The sequence below is a fragment of the Xiphophorus maculatus genome, chromosome 17 (genome assembly GCF_002775205.1).
Source record: "Xiphophorus maculatus strain JP 163 A chromosome 17, X_maculatus-5.0-male, whole genome shotgun sequence".
Lineage (NCBI taxonomy): Eukaryota > Metazoa > Chordata > Actinopteri > Cyprinodontiformes > Poeciliidae > Xiphophorus > Xiphophorus maculatus.
The window spans coordinates 20,244,837-20,267,270 of NC_036459.1; the positions used below are offsets into that span (position 1 = coordinate 20,244,837).

The 22,434-nt window shown below is 38.5% G+C and overlaps 3 protein-coding genes and 1 long non-coding RNA gene across 5 annotated transcripts in view; 3 read left to right on the forward strand and 1 right to left on the reverse strand.

Moving 5' to 3' along the window:
• The first annotated feature begins 769 nt into the window (after positions 1-769).
• On the forward strand, positions 770-13,674 carry mrps33 (mitochondrial ribosomal protein S33). The gene is made up of 3 exons (XM_023350255.1): positions 770-917; positions 2,074-2,290; positions 13,180-13,674. The coding sequence occupies exons 2-3, from the start codon at positions 2,076-2,078 to the stop codon at positions 13,292-13,294; spliced, it is 330 nt and encodes a 109-aa protein (XP_023206023.1). The 5' UTR covers positions 770-917; positions 2,074-2,075; the 3' UTR covers positions 13,295-13,674.
• On the forward strand, positions 3,636-8,483 carry LOC106699577. Its single transcript, XM_014475536.2, has 2 exons — positions 3,636-4,226; positions 4,516-8,483. Exons 1-2 carry the CDS (start codon positions 3,767-3,769, stop codon positions 5,139-5,141), a joined length of 1,086 nt encoding a protein of 361 aa, XP_014331022.2. The 5' UTR covers positions 3,636-3,766; the 3' UTR covers positions 5,142-8,483.
• A 919-nt stretch (positions 13,675-14,593) lies between the features above and the next one.
• On the reverse strand, positions 14,594-15,591 carry LOC111611785. Its single transcript, XR_002754225.1, has 3 exons — positions 15,077-15,591; positions 14,876-14,945; positions 14,594-14,785 (listed from the first exon to the last, which is right to left on the reverse strand). It is a non-coding gene; the product is annotated as an uncharacterized LOC111611785 (long non-coding RNA).
• Positions 15,592-16,472: 881 nt separating this feature from the next.
• braf (B-Raf proto-oncogene, serine/threonine kinase) overlaps positions 16,473-22,434 on the forward strand; it is a 50,001-nt gene continuing 44,039 nt past the window's right edge. Inside the window, exon 1 of one of the 2 annotated variants that reach the window (XM_023349796.1) lies at positions 16,473-16,752. In XM_023349796.1, the coding sequence (XP_023205564.1) occupies positions 16,597-16,752 (156 nt within the window). In that variant the 5' untranslated portion in view covers positions 16,473-16,596. The remainder of the gene's footprint in view (positions 16,753-22,434) is intronic. The other variant, XM_023349795.1, reaches the window with a different exon arrangement.

The window sequence follows — 22,434 nt, forward strand, 5'->3', positions numbered from 1 at the left end:
AAGTAAATAAAGGAAGTGTATGGCATTTTTTTTTTGATATAGAAAAAGCGTATGATATGATGTTGGTTGAGGGATTATTAATTAAATTCTACATGTTGGGCAGTATAGGGAAAATATTTAAATGGATTAAAGACTTTTTAACAAATAGGAAAATACAAGTTAGAATTGGTGAGGTGATCTCAGGAAAATATATAGTAGAAAATGGAACTCCGCAAGGGAGTATTATAAGTCCTTTACTGTTCTCAATTATGATAAATGATGTATTTAAAGATATTGGAAAAGAAATGGGTTGTTCACTTTTTGCAGATGATGGAGCTGTTTGGAAAAGAGGAAAAAATGTAGATTTCATTGTAAAGAAATTACAAGAGGTTATTATTGAAATAGAGAAATGGGCGTTGCAATGGGGATTTAAGTTTTCAGTTGAAAAAACAAAAGTAATGATATTTAATCAGAATAAAATAAACAAGGAAATAAAATTAAAATTATATAACCATGAATTAGAGCAAGTAAAGTGTCTAAAAGTTTTATAATCTATCTATCTATCTATCTATCTATCTATCTATCTATCTATCTATCTATCTATCTAGAGAGAGAGAGAGAGAGAGAGAGAGAGAGAGAGAGAGAGAGAGAGAGAGAGAGAGAGAGAGAGAGAGAGAGAGAGAGAGAGAGAGAGAGAGAGAGAGAGAGAGAGAGAGAGACCATCACGAACCACACTCCATACCAGTAAGTGGCGGTAATGCTACTAAAAGTTTGTTGCCAACCGCCAGTAAATCCAACAAGAAGACGAAGAAGAACATCAAAGGAGGAAGTATGATGCGGTGGAGCTTGTTGTGAAGGTTGAAACAGTCAAAGTAAGCTAACAGAGTTAAGATAATGAGACCGTAGGGTTTTACCAGCCTCACCCGCCACAGGTTCAGGTAGGTAAGGTTTAACAGCTGATTAAAAACGGTAGAAGTTGTTACAGTCTTTAAACAAAGAGCGTAACGGAAACATGACTGCGTATCAATAAGCTAGCACATGTGACACACGAGAGACACGTAAACTGTGTCGTAGTGGAGCTCAGTCAGCTATAAATTATCCGGGGAGTCGGATGGTATTTATCAGGCGGTGTTTGAGATCCACTGTTGTCAGATCAGCTAACAGCGAGGACTTATCCGGACCCCTTTTCAATATCAGCAAAACAAACGAAAACTAAAACAAAATAAATTTCCATTTGCTAAATCCCAAAATAATGAGAAAAAGAAAATGCCACACATTTATTTATTTATTAATACAGAGCGATATTATCACATGAAAGAATGTTTGACCCAAGTAATATAGTTTAAAGGCGATTCTACCAAATACTTAGGAAATGTATATAAACTTATGATTCTAAAGACATTAACAAATCTTTGACATATTCTCTCATTGTTGCTTTCAGCAAATGCAAATATTGTATGTGATTCTAACAACAATCACGAACCACACTCCATACCAGTAAGTGGCGGTAATGCTTCTAAAAGTTTGTTGCCAACCGCCAGTAAATCCAACAAGAAGATTTACTATAAAACAGTTTTGTTGTTTTGTCTGGCTTAACTTCAGACAGTGAGAAAAATGTGGATGTGCCTTTCTGTAAATGTCTGGTTTCAACTGTATTGTTCAGCTCTAATATGCTATTTATTTGTACAACAAATTTTGTCTTCCTCACAGCATAAATTCCTGTAGATTTAGCAGGATAGCTCATCACCTCAGTTTTCATTGTAAAGTCAGCCTTTTGTTATTTTCTTCTGTAATGTTGAGGTTTTTGATAAACCCTAAGCCATGGGAATCAGTATCAATGTTTTCAAGCGTTAGCATCTGTTAAGTTAGTGAATAGGGATGGCAGATTCGGTTTTATTTCTCACTGCTGACTGACATGTAGTTTTTGGGGGTTCTGCTTTTATACAGACTGCTGACTTGTGAAAAGTCAGAACATTTGTTTTTATTTTCCTTTAAAGGCCAAATGCTCTGCTCAGTGTTAAATTTAATTTTAACCTAAAACCATGGATGTACAGTTAGCATATTTGGTAAATTTGTCCTACTTTTTTCTCCTAGTTATGGCCGGTTTCTCCAGCTACGCGGTGCGCATGGCAAGACTGAGCTCCAGAATCTTTGGAAAGGTTGTCCGCCCCACAGACTCTAAATCAATGAAGGTGGTCCAGCTGTTCCAAGAACCTCCACTGGCCAAGAGGAAGGAGGTGTATGAATGGTATCCTCATCACAAGGTTTACTATGCCATGACCCAGAAGCTCCGGTTCATGGGACTGTTCAGGTAGTCAATTCAATTCAAAAATACTTTATTGATCCCAAATGAAAAATGATGTTGTTTTAACTCATATTAATTCTAATTTTTCAAAGAGTTATTGTAGATGGTGATGGCTGTTGGCAGGAAAGATCTGAAATACGGTAGATCTAGAATGTGAACAATTTGGTGCTCGATATTATCTGTGTTTTTTGTTGGGTTTGAATCATCTGTTGCTCTTGGTAGTGATGAAGTAAATCACAGATCAGACCTGCCTTTGAGTGTGACAGCATACCATACTTAATAACAGGAAATGTGAAAAAAGTGGTTTGTTCGAAAAATGTGGATAAAAACAGTGGTGTGTTCTAACAATATAGGCACTGAATCCTTGCAGTGAGACTCGGACTTCGTTCACACAGCAGGTCTTGATGCTCAATTCTGATTTTTATTCACTTTTTTATTTTTTGCATTCTACTGAATGATTCAACCGCAACAATTGTGCGAAGATAAAGATTGTAACTCTCTTAGTCAACGTTGTTGACAATAAGCTTCTAGTAAAGTGCAAAAAAGAATTAATGTTACAAAATAATAAATCAAAAAAATTTACAAAGGAAAAGACGAGAGAAGTTACCGCAACAGGCTGCATACACATTGGCGCATGCGCACTCTATCGCTTATTAATGATCACAAAATAAACATCAAGCCTAAAAACATAATGTTGCAACTGACCGAATGTTCTGTTCTTTCTGTGGGAAATGTGTGAGTGTTTTTAGTGTTGAATCCTGAAACGTATAGTGGCATTGTTTTTTTGGTTTTGTTTTTTTCATATAGTGGCATTGTTGTCACTTGCTATGGCAACGAGTCTGTTGCTATGACAACAGACTCATAGCCGACTCAGAAAGTGAGAATGATAATGAATTTTCTCTGTTATTTTTCTTTTTGATGTGGTGAATAGCACTAAATAATACCTACATCTCCAAGTTTCATTTAGTTAACAGAATTGTTTTACCTCAGCAGCACAGCTATCCATGGCATGTAAAAGATTAATCTTTTTCCTTCCAGCGTTGTGTGCATAGAGGGAAAATGAATAACCGCAGCCTCTCTGGTGGGGAGAGGCCACGGTTCAATGATCAACTTTGTTGTCATCTCATTGGATCTCCAGCCACATGTCTTGGACACTTGGGTGAATAAAGGTGCAGAGCTGTCAACTGACCACTACTTGGTGGTGAGTTGGCTCCGGCCCAAGGCAAAGCAAACTAAGCAGCCGCTTAGGGCCCCAGGGCTACTTTTACTTTGAAAAAGTACCTTTATTCAGATTACTGATTACTCCTTGGAAAAGTAACTTAGTTAGATTACTGATTACTTGATTTGGAAAGTAACTAAGTTACTTAAAAATTAAAAGTAACTTTTTAGTTACTTTCAGCAGCTGCTAACAACAACGCTCCACCACCTGTTAAATTACGTTTTACCAATAGACCTTTTTCACGCTTCCGGGTTTTAAAGCGAATGTGGGGTTCGACAACTTCCGGTGGCTATAGCGTTAGCATTAAAAGGCTAGGAAAATGGCTCAGTCTCGGCGCAGTTGTTTTGTTCAGTCCCTGGTTGTTCATGTGGGACAAGAAAACAGCCGTATCCTATCATGCATTCCCGACGGACCCAGACCAACGGAGGCAGTGGATCCACGCGATCCGAAGAGATGAAGGTCCCGACTTTTGCATAAAGACAGGGAGCACTTTTGTATGTAGCCGCCACTTCACACTGGAGGATTTTGTTAGCGGATCGACCACCAGCCGCCTTAGAAGTGGAGCTGTTCCTTCCCTTTTTGCCTGGAATAACTTCACTGCACCAACAACCAAAGAGTCTGCTTTCGAGAGGGCTAAGAAACGGCAGTTTTTCCTCTCTCAGAAAGCTAGCCAAGCTGAAGATGCTACTGCGGACCATGATTATGGGGCACATCCACCCGCAGGTAAACGTCAACTTAAGATAGTACATTGTATACATTTGCCATGTAAGATCATTTCAGTCAAATATAACTATTACTTTAATAATTTGTTTATTATTATGTTCACATAATAATGAAATCATTTTTATGAGATTATGTGGTAGTTATGTATCACAATTTTGTGGAGAGATTATGTATATACATACAGTACATGCTCCAACTCACAACATCTTCACAGAACTTATGTTACATTTATGTAATTAAAACTTCTTGCTAACTGTATGTTATGCTATTTTATTTTGTGGTTTTACAGGTGCACTTGATGAAGCTCTAGTTTATATCAAGGAGTTGAAGGCTAGACTTCAAAAAGTGGATTTGTCTGCCACACTTTTTAGCCGCTACTGTGCCTCTGATGACCAGATTCGATTCTTCACCAAATTTTCATCTGAGAGTGTGTTCCGGATCTTCTGGGAGTCCTTTGCACCCTCTGCATCACGCCTTGTGTACTGGACCAGAGCACAGAAATGCTTGCTCTCTCTCCACATGCTTCCTCTCCCAGGAGAGGAAGCATGTGCTGAAGCCAGCCCTGCCCGCTGCGTGCCTCTGATTGATGAGTTCCTTATGTACTCATTCAGGGTAGCAGTGGGCATGAAGGAGCAGCTCATTGCTGACATGTTTCAAGTCAGCATAGCTACTGTCAGCCGAGTGACCAGCACTTGGGCCAACTACCTCTTCATTGTGTTCTCTTCCATCAACCTGTGGATTAGTCGTGAGAAGGTAAAAGCCAGTATGCCTCAGAGATTTCTGAAGTTCTCTCCAAATGTCCGTGTCTTCTTGGACTGCACAGAAGTTGCTCTGGAAACGCCATCATCCCTCACCTTACAGTCTGAAACATTCTCTGCCTACAAGAACCGCACCACTCTGAAAGGGCTGAAATAAGAAATAACAAAGGTCAGTGGAATCCTTCCTCTGCTTGAGCTGGGAGATGAAGTCATTTCAGATAATGGCAAGACCTCCTTCATGAAGTTGGAGCCAAACTCATCATTCCTCCATTTAGGCATACTGGCCAGTTCAGCAAGAAAGAGACAGAGGAGACCCAGACCATTGCTCGACTGCGGATCATTGTAGAGCGAGCAATTGCTAGAGTAAAGTGCTACCACATCTGGGATTTGCCGGTGCCTCTCACTTTAATAGGAACTGTCAATCAAATCTAGCACAACTGTTGTGTTTTGGCAAATTATCAAGGCCCATTTTGTGTTGCAGACTAAATTATTTCTGTATGTTAATTGTTGTAGTGCTATGTAAAAAGTTATTTAAATGTCTAGACTTTAAAAAAAAATTCAATTAAAACACACTTGAGCAGCACACTATACTATTCATTTTGTATTTTCTTGTTTGAGTTGAATTGCAAGGAAAACAAATCAAGTACAATTTACAATATCTAATAAAAACAAAAAACCCTTAACTATTTCATATCTTATAATTGTACACTATACACTGATTTAAATCATGCTGCAAATTACTATATATCAAATCTAAACAACAATAGTTGCAAATACTTAATTTTTAAACGCAGGTTACAAGACAACTGCAGTGAAGAAAACAAATTTTTGTAAATTATGCAACTTCCTTTTAAAGAAATTTGCACATCTGTATACGTTTTATGAGTAACAACTATTTACACACAGCTTGAGATTGGATATTTGAAATACAAAGAAACAAAAGGGTAAGTTATAATTAGGTTTATAATTCTTATTACATTGACATGAACACATCAATGAAGGTGTTGAAATAAAATAAGTCCAGTTTAGATTTCATTTGATCAATGAAAGACTCATCATGCCACACTCGCTCAACAGTTATTGTTGTTAGCATGTCCGTGACAAAGTGGCACCATTCCAATCCGCTGATTGCCAGCTGACCCTGCCTCAAAACAGCATGGCCATCCTGAACCTTGAGGTAAGCAACCTGAGACACATCATTCTTCATTCTGCTTTTTACCTCAACCAGTCCAAACGGGGGGGATTCTGATGGGTCATGCACCTTGCCATCTGGAGTTGCACCAAGATATGATGTGTCAGGACGAACAATGAATCCCACAGGGAGCACGTTGACCCTCAACATCTCAGCATAGTTTTCGAGCACCTCAGACTCCATCTGCAGACCACACTTTATGACCCCCTGATCATCCGAGATGCCAGTGCCGTGGCAGCAGACTTCTGCAATCATCACGGAAACGGCTAGCAGTGAGTCTTGGTTGTCGAAGTTGTACCCATGCAGGACATCTGGACTGCTCTCTTGTTCTGGCCTCTATTTCATAAGACATTTCCAGTGACACTTGCAGAGGCTGAAGATGCATAAGTTGACTGAGTGTGGGCACAAAACACATATTTGGAAGACTATGCAGCATCAAAAGAAGAGAAGGGAAGTCTGGAGCCATGTGGTGCAAAATGATGCTGCCAGAGGAGTAACCCAAACTAAAGAACAAATAAAGGGATGGGTGAGCAATTTGTTAGGACATAATGGGACTGATTTGGCACAGTTTAGATTTTTACCCAACTTGCAAATAAAACTAATTGACAGCAGTTGAGCCTGCATTTTTTTCACTGCCTACTAAAAAGACATTTTCCAAACAAATTATGAGAAAAATTATATTTGACACAAGTAATATTGAGATTGCAACATATTTTATACGGCAATTATAAAATACAAGTGGGAAAGGAACCTAAATGGCTGCGCGACACAATCAAAGGAGGAATAAATTGTGTACATAGCTATAGTACTGTTATTTTAAGATCATGTATATGACAGTATATGTAATTTAGTGTATGTAGTATATTTAGTATATGGTAGGATATCACATACCATAGGACAAAGTGTTCCACTCTTTTTTCTTACCTGTGTTCTTGGTCTGTGCCATCTTTATAAATCACTTGTGCAGGAGGAACAGTTGGCAGCTGGAGTTGGGAGGAGTGTGCAGGCTGGTAAAGAAGTGCAACTACATGATTGCAAAAACCTTTACCAGCTGCACAGCTACAGGAATAATTCAGCCTTTTCTTTTCCAACACCCAGTGATATTTAAAATAGACAAGTGTTTTAGCAACACATATATACATCAATACGTATAGCATGTTTAGCTTTAAACAAGTAGTAGATTCTAGTTTGAAGGTAAGTTTCAACAACAGTAGAAAAAAAATACAGACAGTTTCAACCGCAACAGAAACAGAAAACAAATAGTAACCTCTGAATAGGAAGATATTAGAATAAGCTCTGTGTTATCCAGAAGTCGTACGTGAAAGTTCTTCAGCTGTCAAAGACGAACAGGAACTCGAACTAACGAACAAGAGCCAACCGGCTTTCTGACTGTTTCAAACCTGCAGCTTGTGCGGTTCCTCATTTTTCTTCATGGATCTGAAGCATCGAGCTCTGACAACTACCTGTCCCTCGACAATATTTGACACTACTGGCATGCAGAAGTAAAGCATAGTTTCAGCATCAAGCTTCATCTAGTATCTCATAGCTAAGTTCTAGCATGCTGTTTTTCACAAACTGTACTGGCAAATACATTTCAGAATGTCAAAATACACTTGAAAAGTTTAAACTATGTCTGTCTCCAATATTCCACGTAATTTAGCAAAATAAGTTAGGCTTCATTACGATGTTTGTGTAGTTCATATCTTGTAGCTAGCGGTTAGCTCGCTAAGCTACGTCTTCTCTTACCTTGATAGCTGTGGATATATTCTTCGTGGAAGAACTTGTTTCCTTCCACACGTTTGTTGGTGGGCGAATTCGCCGCTGCGATTTCCTCCGCATCAGTGAAAGAAAGTGCTGGCAAATTAAGTAATGATGATGAAAAGGACCAGAGGAGGAGAGACATTTTTCAGGGTACTCGAATTACAGTCACCAAAACGGAAGTGCCGCAGCCCTTTAAGATGCGCCTTCCGGTTGCCGTGAAAAAGGTCTATACTTAATTACAAGTTATTTTACAATGGTAACATCAACTGTGTCTCCACTTATACGGTTGAACTCAAGGGGAGGTTGTTTAATGGTTACAACAGTACGAAAAATACTTGAGTTATTTTTGCATGTTTTTGTGTGGTCCACTATTGTCTGGAATACTTTAAGTACTATATTAGACCCCAACCCCCACCCCAGCCTCCAGGTTCTGCGTTGCGGCCCTGCATTTGGCATCAGTGCAGCACACAGCGCTCCTCCTGCGGCTCCACAACTCAGATGTCCCGCTGCACAGATTTGACACTTATCTTAATATTAATAATTATAATGCAGTTTAGTTGCACAACTTTACGGACTCGTTCATTCGTGGCTGTTTTATTGCACTGTTCATATTAGTCTCGATGTTTGCAGTTTTTCAGGAGCCCAACGCGAAGCTCGACGTAATTCACAGCAAGTATATTACCTTGACATTAACAAAACACAGCGGGACGGATCATCCGGGAAAAGATGGACCTGGAAGGCCTGACTAAAACTAACTGGATATCAGACACATTCCCAGGCATGTGTCTGCTTATTTATAAGCCCAAATAAGTAATTTCATGTTCAAAAACAAGCCCAAAAGCGCAACCCGCAACTCGTTAAATTTGCTAGCGACTTTAGAAAAAAAATCAAGCCCAAAGCCGCTTATAATAATCTGACTTGGCGACCGAAACTCAAAATAGTTTCTGTTTTTCCAGCAACAAAATGCGCATCTCCTTCCATTGTTTACATTTCTGTCGCTGCTGATACCGTCACATAGAAACGGTGGTCACTCCCCAAGACGCGTAGAGAAAATAAAATTCAAAAGAAAATAGTAACACACAGCAACGCAAAGTGGTTTCGATAAATAACTGTAATCTGAGTACTGGATTTGAAATAGCAACGCATTAGATTACTTGTTACTGAAAAAAGTGGTTCGACGTCAGAAACGAGTTACTGCAAAACAATGTCGCAGAAAATGACTTATTCTTCAAGGAGAGAGAAAAGAAAGAGGAGGAATAGAAAAAGCCAAGATAAAGGTATATTTTCATGCATCTTGGCAATGTAATGTTTGTCAAAAAAATTGTGCTTGATAGCAACCTTGAATGGTCCGAACATTTATGCTAGTGTCTTTGAGTTTGTGTGAAACTGAGTTTTGACTTTCAATGAGTTGATTGATAGTTGGCTCTGTATATTTCTGAAGGTTTTTGTTGTTTTTTTTATTTTACTTCAAAACAGCATATTTGATAAAGTTAGATAACAATAATTAAAACTTCTCAATGTTTGACATTGTCCAGCAAAACGTTTCTACATCAGGCTACATGATTACTATATTAATAAATCAATGAGCTTGTTGAAGTGAACAAGAACATCAATAATAAGATTCCACAGAGCTACTCTAAGCTGTAGTTGGAGATATGTTGTTTGTACCAAGTTTTTTTTGACTGAAATATATGAATATAGCAAGAAAGTCACTGAGTTTGCCACAGTGGGGTGAATATTGTTAAATGTGCAGACATGACCTGGTGGGCCGGTCTGTTAGTCAAACCTCTCACTGCAGAGCTGAAGAGGACAGAAGCTGTTATTTAAACCTTTGCTGAGGAAGATAAGATCAGGGGATAAGATGGGCTTCACATGTAAGTATCGACCAATAACTGATCTCCCAAAATTAAGGAAATCAATGCCCATAAATCGACTGGCCAGCAAATCGGCTGGCCTATAAATGTATATTATACATGCATATACTGTAAGATATAATGTAAACAATACTGTAGGTGTGGGAATGATCTAATCGTTTGATCGCAGCAATCCACATTGTTAGCAGAGATAGAGGGCCCCAAAACCAGATTTTGCTGAGGGCCTTATGGAGGCTTGTCCTGGCCCTGGCTAATGGGTACCGGCAGTACAAGCAGCATGCAGCTCTCGTGGCTGCTAAGGCAAAAACTCATGCATGGGAGGAGTTCGGAGAGGTTATAGAGAAGACTTCCACATAGCTTTAAGGCAATTCTGGTCCATCATCCGGCATCTCAGGAGGGGGGAACAGTATAGTATCAGCACTGTCTGTAGTAGGCAGTGAGGACATAGTTACTTTGAAAAAATTTTGAAAACTTTATTTGAATTAGTGATTACTCCTTGAAAAAATAACTTGCCATATTTTCCGGACTATAAAGTGCACCCTCAAAGTTTTTTAAAAAACTGGAAACGTACATATATAGAGGTCATTAAACATCTCCCAGACTTTGCACAGGATGTTTTATGACTCTGTGGTTGCCAGTCCCATCCTGTATGCTGTGGTGTGCTGGGGCAGCAAGCTGAAGGTGGAGGACACCAACATACTGAAGAAACTGATCCGGAAGGCCAGTAACGGCGTTGGAGTGGAGCTGGATTTTCTGACAGTTGTGTCAGAAAGAAGGATCCTGTCCAAGATGCAGGCCATCTTGGAAAACGGGTCTCATCCACTCCATGACGTGCTGGCTGGATACAGGAGCACCTTCAGCCAGAGACTCATTTTGCCAAAGTGAACCACAGAGCGCCACAGAAAGTAATTTCTGCCTGTTGCCATCAGGCTTTACAATGCCCAAGTCTGTGCTAATTGATTAAAACATTTTCTGCGCTCATTTAAAGGTTATTTATTGATTAATATATTGCATGTGATTGCTTATTATTTATTTATTTGTTTATATCTAATCATTTTGAACTTATTACTCTTAGGTATATATATATTACAAACTTTGTATTTATTACCTAAGCTGGAGTAGCTTTCAACAAATAAGCAATTTCCCCTTGGGGATCAATAAGGTATATTCTATTCTATATAAGCCGCACCGGGCTATAAGGCGCTGGTACATTTAAAGTAACTTTCTTAGTTACTTTATCAGCAGCTGTTGACAATAATGTTCCGCCACCTCTGAAAAATTACATTGAGCTTTGCCAATACTTTATTGCAAGTTATTATATAATGGTAACATCAACTGTGTCTCCACTTATAAGGTTGAACTGAAGGGGAGATTGTTTAATGGTTACAACAGTGCAAAAAAATATATATATATGTTAGTAATTTTTGCATGTTTTTTTGTGTTCCATTGTTATCTGGAAAACTCTTAGAAGGATTTTAGAGTCCCCCCTCCCTGCCCCAGCCTCCAGGTTCTGCGTTACGGCCTTTCGTTTGCTGTCGCACACAGCTCATAGCAGCCCTCCTGCGGCTCCACAACTCAGATGTCTCACTACACAGATTAGTGACACTTATCTTAATATGAATGATTACGGACTCGTTCATTTGTGGTTGTTTTCACGTTTATTGCACTGTTCATATTAGTCTCGATGTTTGCAGTTTTCTGGAGTGCAACATGAAGCTCAATGTTGTTCACAGCAAATTTATTAACTTGACATTAACAAAGACACAGCAGAACGGATCATCCGGGAAATGATGGACGGGGAGAGTCTGACTAAAACTAACTGGCTGTCAGACAAATTCTGGGGCTTGTTATGTGATGTGTCTCTGCCTATTTCAAAACCCAAATTAGCAACTTCACGTTCAAAAACGCGCATGCCGCGACTCATAAAATTTGCAAGCACCTTTAGAAAAAACAAACCCAAAACTGCTTATAATAATCAGACTTGGTGACAGAAACTTAAAATAGCTCCCATTTTTCCAGAAACAAAATGTGCATCTCTTTCCTCCCACCACTGTTTACATTTCTGTCACGGCAATCAGCTACTGCTGTCGCATAGAAACGGCGGTCACTTGACGTGTAGAGGAAATAAAATTAAGTTCCTTAAGGCTCGGGATGTTGTAGGGTTGTGTTGGTTGATGCAACCGCAATATTGCTTGGACATCGGGGGCAGTTTTCCTAAATTGGCAGACTGGGGTGGTGGTCCTCTTATTCAAAAAGGGGCACTGCAGAGTGTGCTCCAACTACAGAGGGGTCACACTCATAAGCCGCAAGGTCTAGTCTGGGGTCTATTTGGGGAGGACTTGTCGGACAGTCGAACCGTTGATTCGGGGAGAGCAATGTGGTTTTCATCCTATTATTGGAACAATGGACAGGATGTCTCCAGCAGGGTGCGTGGGAGTTTGCCCAACCAGTCTACATGTGCTTTGTGGACTTGGAGGAGGAGTTTGACATTTCAAACTCCTCCTCGGGGGGCTTTGTGAGGGGTGCTCCAGGAGTGTGGGCTATTAGGCACTTTGATATGGCCTGTTGGGCCATATCACATGTCAGAGTCTGGTCTGTATTGCCGGCAGTAAGTCGGACTCATTTCCAGTGAGAGTTGGACCCTGCCAAGGCTGCCCTTTGTCACTGAATCTGCTCATTACTTTTATGTACAGAATTTCTAGGTGCAGCCAACGTGTTGAGAGTATCTGTTTTGGTGGCCTTAGGATCACATCTCTGCTTTTTGGGGATGATGTGGTTCTACTGACTTTATCATGTCATGATCTAGAGCTTTGACTGGAGCGGTTCACAGTCAAGTTTGAAATGCCTGGAATAAGGATCAGTGCCTCAAAATCCGAGGCCATGGTCTTGATATGGAAGTTGGCTAGTGCTTTTGGAATTTTTCAAATCATTGGGGCAGCAAATGATTGTCTGGAGTGGAGGCCCAAAAAGGAGAACATTTTGGAGAACAGTGGACTTCTGTGCCTAAATAAAAAAAATAGATTGATACTTTTGATTAGGTTTACAATGACCTTAAGAGTACTGTAGTAAACCTTCAAAGATTTTGTTTTTGTGGTGACAGAGGACCACAAAAACTCTTCTGTCACCACATTGGAGGTTTTAAAAGTACTTTTTATGTACTTTTAATATATGTTAAAAGTACATTAAAATTACTTTTAATGTACTGAAATTTGTTAAACTGAGGGAATAAACTGATTTTTTAACAGAACAATATTTTAACATTTTGATCTCATACTGTTGGGATGTGACTGAACATTAAGATATTCTGACAGTAGTAAAGTGAGCTGTGGATGCAATAACTTCATTTAGAAGGCTTGTTTTCTTTTCAGAGATGAGCATGAGGACTTCAAAGAGGAGATGCGCCGCCTGAGGAAACTTCGAGGAAAAGGAACCCCTAAGAAAGGAGAAGGAAAGAGGGCGAGCAAAAAAAATAAAGTGAAATAAAGTAAAATCTTTTTTACTCCTGCAGGAAGGAGACTTTTGTTCTTCATGTAATGTTGATCAACATTGATCATTTTTTCAAAATAAACATTTTAAATTGCTCACTCATTTTATTACAGACTTTGTTCTGTTAAACAGCTTCTATGATAAATCCAATGACATATTACATGAAAATTGCAAAGCCGTGTTTTATGCAGACTGTTTTGACGAGATGTAAAGATTTCCACTTTTTGGGGGGAAAAAATAGGCTTTTCTTCCATGTGAATTAAATCAGAATTATTGTGCAAATAATTAAGCCTTTTTACTTTTTTTATTATGGCTTGTAACAAAACCCCATAATTCAATGTTTCAGAAAATTATTTAATAAAATTGCTAAAAAAAGATTCATAAATTCTGTGTCCTTGCTTACTGGATTGTCAAGAGTGCTGACTTGCCAGATGTCTAAGAGACAGTAATTGGCACACTCCACAGGAAGAGTGAACCACAAAAGGTCATTTTAAAGCAAACCTACCCTAGTCAAAAAGAAAAAATACTTTAGTATATACTGTACTTACGTTTGTGTAAGTATATTTTAAGTATACTAAGTATTAAGTGTTCTACCTATAAATATACAAGTATAATGCTTGTACCAATTGACATTATAACTTTAAACATACTTAAATATAATTGTACCAAAATACACTTTTTAAGAAATCTATTAAATAAAAGTATATTTTAAGTGAACAAAATATGTATTTGCCCAAGTGTAAATATACACTTGCGCAAGTGTATATTTAAAATGTTTTAAATATATTTAAAATATCTTAGATATTTTGTGTATATTTTAATATATATGCTCAAAATAGAATTTTTTAAAATTCACTTAACTCTTACTTTAAAATATTATTTTCAGTATGTTTTAAATTACATATCAGTGTATATTTTGGGCTAATAAAGTATGCCTTTTTAGGTGCCCTAATAATCTTTTACTGTTTTTGTTAAAATGGCAAAGAATAAAAAATAATAAAATTTATACTTGATGTAATGTTGTTTAACAAAGTAAATACTGTGTTCATACCTCAAAATATCAAATACGTATACTTTAGTGACAGGTTCTACAACAAAACTTGTCCTTAACACTAAATGTAGCAGGTATCTTTAGTTCTATATCTCTCCGAATATGATCTGTTGTTTTCAGTTTTTTAACTAAAACACGGAAGCTGTTTTTACCCAATCCATTTTCAGATGTATAATGTAAGATCTGTTAAAATTTGTGAATGGTATGAGCTCCAGTTCACACTCCAGACCAGATGGTGGTGGTATGGCACACTTTCAGCTTTTTTTTAAACGCACCATAAAACGAAGAACAACCAAGAAGGTGAAGATAGCAGACGCTGTCCAAATTAGCCATTTTTACTCGCATAATGTTGAATTAAAAGTAGAGAGAGCCTTGATAACAGTGAGGATCAACGACAGAACATTCCCATTCACTGGACCACTGCACTTCACAGAAACCTACAAAAAAAAGAATAAAACAATTAAACAGAGAAAGTTTTTGTATTTAAAAGAGTACAGAAAAACAGCAAAGAAAAAAGTACGACTTACAATTTTAAGAGGTTGTGGATTCACTATGTATGTGGCATCATTAGAACTGATAATGATTGGGACCGGATGCCTGGAATGAAAAAACATTTCTGGGTGACTTCTTTGAAGTGGACAAAATAGTCAGCAATATCATAAAATCAGATGATGTTGGCATTGACTATGAAGCTGTTTAAAGTGTGGACTTAAAGGGAGACAATCTACCTTAAAATCTTTCCATCCATGATCTGAACATGCTGATCCTTGCAGGGTGGTGATTGGGGCTGGTGGTGCCCATCTCCAGCAGTCATCAGATGAGAGGCGGGGTTCACCCTGGACAGGTCACCAGTCCATCACAGAGCCCTGAAAGCTAACAATGAATATAATGTATGAAAGAGAAATGGTAGATTAACAAGAGGAATAAATACTGTCCAATTATTTTTTTAATCAAATCATGTTTATTAAGCGCTTAGTGTTGGAAACACACCAGTTTTTGCTGTTAAAAATGTGGCCAGCTGCTCAGTTAAAAAAAAAAGCCTTCCACTATGAAGACATGTGGAGGTCACAAGTCGGCATGCATAAAAATTTACTTTGTGCCAAAGTTTGAGTAAACACTTCTTCGCTGGCATGAAAATGTGCAGCAGCCAAGCAAACTTTTTCTGTGGACAATATCAAATTTCAAAGCGTCAAAACTCACTTAAATACACTGAAATCTAACTACATTCGATGTTATTTAAACCAAGAAGTTTCAGACCTGATGTCTTTTCATGATTTTAATATTTTATTGTTTTAACGTAAATGATTAAACTGAACCGCATTTATCCTCAGACAATAAGCTAACATGCACACAAAATAAAGAAAATAAAAGTAAAAGGATGTGAAAACCTCACTCGAATGTAAATAGTATTTTTCCTCAGTTTTGTCTCATAAAGATGTAATGCATCGGTCTGTGCACCGGAGCCATGCATATTCAGTCATTTCATTCTGACTGAAAAAGAAAACTGGGTTGGATCAGCAGATTAACTCCAAACAAGTTTGATTGTTTTAAGGTGACCAAGATGTGTATACAATCACATATACATAAGTAGCTGCGCAAAGGGGCACACGTTTGTGCAGTGCCACAATTACGTGGCACAACGTAATCAAGTCCTACTACCATGCAGATAGGATATTTTTAGACTGCGATCCACAATATTCTATTTTATATAATAAAGTATATTATTTAAAATATATATTCATTTCTTTAACATATATAGAATATTATTTAAACATATATTTTCTAAGTAATCTATTTCAGTGTAAAACACAGATAGTTCTATGCAGACTGATGTTTCCAAACCTTTATTTCTGACAATTATGATTTTATTTCGACAGTTAATGCAATTATGACATTTAGGACTATAATATTAAATCAATAATAAAACATATAATACAGAAGTGTGGGTTGATTGTAGATTTTTAATCTGTTGAACTTGAAAAGTTTGAAAAGATTTGGTGATTTTTAATCATTTGAGCTGTCGCCATTAATGCAACTTTTTAGATTACTTTATTTTGAATGTATCATATCATTTGAATAAGCTGTCATGAAATGAACCGTATGAGATCAGTTGAACTGACGGTCTGATGGTCAGGTGGACCGGAGAGAACCCCGTCGTCTCGTCCTGAGTCTCTGTCTCCCCCTCCTGTCCTCAGCACCAGCCTGCCTTTTCCTCTATTATTTTCCACTCAGCTTCTCGCAGTTTAAAATGGCGGCGTTGAGCAGCGCCGAGTCTCCACCGCCCGTCTTCAACGGAGACGCCACGGAGCGGGAGCCGGGAAGGGAGAGCGGCCTGGAGGAGCTGGGCCCAGGTTTGGACTCTTCGTGCTCCTCGGGGATTCCCGGAGGTCCGCAGGAGGAAGAGGTAAGCGCTGCATCGGCGGCGGGGGCAGCGAGACTTAGCTTGCTCCGAACGGAGCTAATTGGATGGAAGCGTTCAGGAAACACCGGCTGGAACGCACACCGGGGGAGGGTGTGGGAGACGGCGGAAGGGGATGCAACGCTGGTTGCGGGACCATGAACCCAACTTCGACGGTCCATTTTAGTCCAGTTCAGGCTTTTTTTGAGCAGGAAGATGCAGGAGGAGAGGAGGTTTTATTTGAAGGAGCCTGTGTTTATTTGGGGCCTATTTTCTTCCAATCGCTGCTTGCTTGCTTTCCCAAGCTCACTGCAGCACCTCCAGTCTGGTGCCAAGAAAACGAGCACCTACCACCGTTGTTGCAACATATATACGCAATTAGTGCGCTTTGTACATTGTGCGAGTAAAGTTTGATTTTATACATATGAACTCTGGCTTTGCACCCCGGAGGACCGATGATGGGGATGATGATGTTCATAATGATGAGGGAGATTAAGCTGAAATCGTGCTTCTGGTATTTGTGGTTGGCAGCATTTGCTACGTTCCAAAAACAATTGTTTTCCCCTACTCTAGCCTTCCTATCCCAGCTGACACAGAAATACACTGTTTACCAGGCCTGCGCTCATCACTTACACTACAAATACCATGATACATGGAAGTACACCATGGATGCACCTTATTTCATAATAAAATCTATGAAGTATAGCATTCTATTTCATTATCCTAATTTCCCTGTCCCAACTCTGTCCTAGTTTTTTTTTTTTTTTGAAAAACTCTCAAAAGTTGTTTGAGTGCTCTGAAGCTCAGTCCATTCCAAAATCACTGGTCCTGCATGAATAAAAAAAATTTTAAGCAACAAAATCACTGGAACTCAAAATTCTCACAACCATAAAATCAGCTCCTTATTAAAAAAAAAGAGAACTCTCCAGCTGTCCCTCACCATATTATGTTTTCAAACTAGAGGTGAGGAGACCTCAGGTAGGGGTTAGTGACTACTACTGCCCACTTAAAGCTGAATACCTGAAACCCTGATAAGTGCCTATTTAATAGTTCAAACAGCAAATATATCTTGAAATGCATTAATACATTTCAATACATTTAATGCATTATGCACTGTGGAAACTGTCTTGGCACAATTTCAGAAGCTAATGTCTATATTCTTCCTCATTTCCACACTTTGGGGTGTGGAAATGTCAGTGCCAAGTAGGCCTGTCGCGATAAACGATAAATCGATTAATCGTACGATAAATTAAAGCTATCGACGTCATTTTAATTATCGGCATTATCGTCTCCTCCGGCCTTTTTCTCTTTCTGTTAATGACATCGAATGAAAAAAAGGCTCAACTCCGGTGCTCTCCACTGACCCTCCTTCCTCATTTCCTTAGTGTAAAGCCCAGCGCACACTACACGATCTTAGAGCTGTCGGCAGATTGTTGGCCCATTTTCAAAACCTGACAGATCACACATTAGCCGACAGAAATCCTAGGTATAACGATTCGGTCGGGTTCGTTCCTGCAGTGTGGTGTCCAACAATGGGCACAAAATAATGGCTACAAGTCCAGTGAACTAATTTTAAAACCAGGCATTAATCAATGCTTTACTACAATCTACCTGCAATGCATGTGACTAGTATCAGTGTAAAGTCCTGACTGAATGAAAATCATTAGAACCTATTTAGGTCACGTTAACGAAGAACAGCTGAAAAGTTACCGGGTTTATCAACTGCGGTAGCAATTTGGCTCCATCTCCTCCCCTTGTCATTTCTATATTATTTGCATGTTGAATAAACATTAATGTTGTTTCCACGTCCGCTGGACTTCGGGTTGCGCCGTGTCAGCTGTTTGGGATTCCCCGACGTAATTTCCCCTCAGAAAGTGCGAAGGAGAATCCGCGCTTTCTGATTGGCTGCCTGTCACATTCAACAGGCTGAGTTAAAGCGCCCAGTCGGGGAAAAACCCCTGATTTAGATCGGAGGACGATCTACCGTAACACACCATACAATCTTAGAAAGACCAACGTTCTAAGATTGTTGTAAGGGGAAAAATAGGAGCAAAAAATCATGTAGTGTGAATTATTGCATCATGTAGTCGGATGTGCCCATTGTCTCTATTTAAATCTAATTATTACTATAGGGCAACATAGTATACAGACTTCATAATCTGCACTCTTTTGGTTGAATGCAGTATTTATTTCCACTTTTACTTTATGTTGTTTAGGTTTTTTTTTCAAGTGCGTTTTTTGTTAATGGAGACGATTTTATTTTTGTTTTTGGTTGTTTTGTTTATTTTGTTTATCAGTTCCAGTGTTTAGTGTTCTTTTGAAAATAAAGTGTGTCTATCTTTGGCAAGAAATCGCATGGATTATTATGTCATTTACATTAAATCAGTGTAAAAAGGTCTTCAAACAATATTATCGTTTATCGCAATAATTTTTGAGACAATTAATCGCTCAGCAAAATTTGCTATCGTGACAGGCCTAGTGCCAAGGGACATAAATGATGCTTCTGAATTGACTGCTTTATAAAACCCTAGCCAATAACATATCAAATAGTGTTGTTTCTTGGTATTTCAGCTTTCTAAGTCACATTTTCTTTGGAGTATCTTTGGAATACCTTCTATGTGTATAGCTGGGTCTTCATAAAACTTAATATCTCTGTCCGTCCGCCAGGAAGTTAATTTATCTGAACATATAGGTTGAATTACTTTTAAGTAGCATATGAATATGAAGTTTGTGCAAGATGTGGACATATTGTTGAATTATTTGTTGCAGAGTACAGGTGTAATGTTGACTGTAACATGTGGGACCCCAAACCTGCGTTTTCCCATTCACACACACAAACACTTTAAAACCGAAGTGGGGTTTTCTCAAATCTTCACTTCACTTCACACAGTTTCTACAATTATTTTTTGCTGATATAAAATAGAATATTTATATAAATAAAAGGCAACCCCCCCCCAAAAAACATGAAAATGTGTGAATTTTTCCAGATATCCGTCTACGTGTGGACTAGGCCTTAGATATGATGTACAAAAGAATTTGGGTGAATTTTTTTTCACAAATTATTTGGAGATTCAATCCACAGAAAAGTCAGTGAATTAGGACTGTAACGATTTTTCAAATGATTCGAGTACCTCCATTATTAAAATTCCCCAAGGCAAATGATCTGCCGCAAAGCTTTGTTAAATGCTTTTTTACTATTTGTTGCCATGTAAGATAATTATTTTTGTTGCGCAATGCCCTGACTTCCACCAAGGAGTTGTTGATTAACACAAGGTGTTATTCCCTGAACATGTCCGAATTTTTATCGTTTTCCGGGCATCCTTACATTGACTGGCATTGTGCATGGTGTACTATAGCCTTTCTCCCTTTGCTGCTGCCTGGTGGTCGCTGTGTGTGGTGGATACAGGTGGAGTGGAGATAGACTGATCACGCAGGCTGCACTCCAGCTCTGTAGCTGATGTTTAGCCTAAGTGTTTGTTTACAGGTGCACCAGAAACTAGATTTCCTACCATCCTGGTCACAACAAATGTGTGGCAGAGCGCACCGTGGTGTGCAGATAGCTGGCAAATGTTTTTCTGTGTGTGATAAAGACATCAAAGTTCGGTTGCTCACACGGACACAAAAAATCTAAAAGTTTGTGCAAAGTGAGAGTTTATCTGTTAAATTGACTGAAAATTAATGTTATTAGGGATGTACAGATAAATTTGGGCTGCTATTATATGAGGGGATTTTCCTGCCATAATCCAAGAGCACACATTTTCAGTCTGAAAATAGGTCTTCATGTCTTTTGTTCTCAAAACTTTTAATACTTTTGCTTACATTTTCATTTTGAAAGCAGAACTTCATTTTCTTTCTTCCCAAAACTTCTAAGAATTATACTCAAAACTTTTCGCACTCACACTTAGTCTCTTCTTGGACTCTGATTGCTTACAAAACATGGAACTGCCTCTTGGCACAATCGCCTGGCAACCTCTCAACCAATCGAATGAAAGTATTGTACTGGGTGCATTTGTTTCCTTCTAGCGGGTGTGCCTGTGTGTCTACTATCGATTGTAGCAACCTGCACCACCCACTGGATGTAGGGGGAAACAACGACGTCAGCTTTCTGCTCTGTAGTACACTAAACAGCCGCCAGCAGTGTGCTACTGATTACTAACAGCCTTTTGATCTTAGGCACGATTTTGTTCACCCAACAAAACGCAGGATCTTGGGCCTGATTGTAGGGTAAGAACATGGTATATTTATGACAAAAATACCATGAGGCACAAAAACTATTAGCTTACAACTTAAAAGAAAAAACAACAATTAAAATATACAATTTATAAAATAAAAGACCCTAAAACCAAATAAATTCTGTTTATTTAGAGCAGTGTTTCCCAAAATTTTTCAGGCTAAAAACCCATTTAGTCATGGATCCCCTAACCCAGTGGTCCCCAAACTACGGCCCGCGGGCCAGATGCGGCCCGCCTCCACATTTGGTCCGGCCCCCTGAACAATACCAGAGTATTTTCATATATGTGCATTTTTATTTGATAAGTTGGACTTTTGCAATAAAATAAATGTTCCTTAGTAATGAACTTTATTTATTATTAACTACTAGTTAGTAACTGTTTTATACATGCATATAATTGACCCTAACCCTTTTTTTTATGTGGAGAACCCAGTGTTATTTGGTTATTATTTATTTCATAAATAGTGTTATTTCCTGACTTTTGTTCTCTGAAGAATCCAGAAAAGGTTATTTGATTGTGCTTTCTGAAAAACAATACATTTTTATGTTTAGGACTCTTACAATCGTCACACTTTTTCTGTTACAAACTGACCCCGGCCCCCATCAGAGAAGGGACAAGTTATGTGGCCCTCACAGGAGAAAGTTTGGGGACCCCTGCCCTAACCTGAAATTGCCCCAGCGATAGCACATCTTTAATATGTGATGCAAGCTGAAATGAAAATATTAGTCTCTTTACTCACTTATTGTTGTCTTTGTTTATGAGAAGAGTGGTGCTTTTTGGTAAATGTGAATGGCCACGAAAAAACCATTAACAGCTCTGCTTTGGCATTTTGAGTTATTTACATGTTGTGAAAGTGTCTGAGCTTTCTGATTATATCAAACACATGGAAATAAAAAAGAAGTTGTTCTTTACTGCCAAGTTGTGAGGGACCAGACTCAAACGAGGACAAAAAATGTTCAAAGTAGCAAAAATTCAATTTAATTATTCGAAAATAGCAAACAAAACATAAAGATTTAATGCAAAAATAAGTCAAAGAATAAATAACAATTTTGGGCCCAATTTAACTGAGGTCAACTGAATTCTAACTGAACACAAACAAAACTGACCTGCCAACAAAGAACAAAAGGCTGCTTAAATAGGGGTGGAGTAACCTAAATCTACCACATGAGGGAGGCACGACATAACAAAAGAACAAATAAATACAAAATTAATTAAAGCATTCTATGAAATAAATAAAGCAAAACTAACTCTTACTTAGCAAAAACAATAAGTGAATATTTAAATGACAAAATTAACTAATTAAAAACAACTTGAAACAAGTCTTCCCCCTTCAGTCTTTCAAAAACAAATGGTATGCTCCAGGTTTCCTCCTCCAGCTGGTTTGTCTCAGCAGCACCTCAAACAAAGAACCAGTGTAAGTAAACCATTCAGACAGACATTAAATCAGTGTGCACCC

Bases quoted from the DNA above. Each gene is read 5' to 3' on its own strand.
- LOC106699577 (XM_014475536.2), top strand. From the start codon at position 3,767: ATGTGGGGTTCGACAACTTCCGGTGGCTATAGCGTTAGCATTAAAAGG. The intron at 4,227-4,515 runs GTAAACGTCAAC...GTGGTTTTACAG, and splicing joins TGGGGCACATCCACCCGCAG to GTGCACTTGATGAAGCTCTA.
- mrps33 (XM_023350255.1), top strand. From the start codon at position 2,076: ATGGCCGGTTTCTCCAGCTACGCGGTGCGCATGGCAAGACTGAGCTCC. The intron at 2,291-13,179 runs GTAGTCAATTCA...TTTTCTTTTCAG, and splicing joins CGGTTCATGGGACTGTTCAG to AGATGAGCATGAGGACTTCA.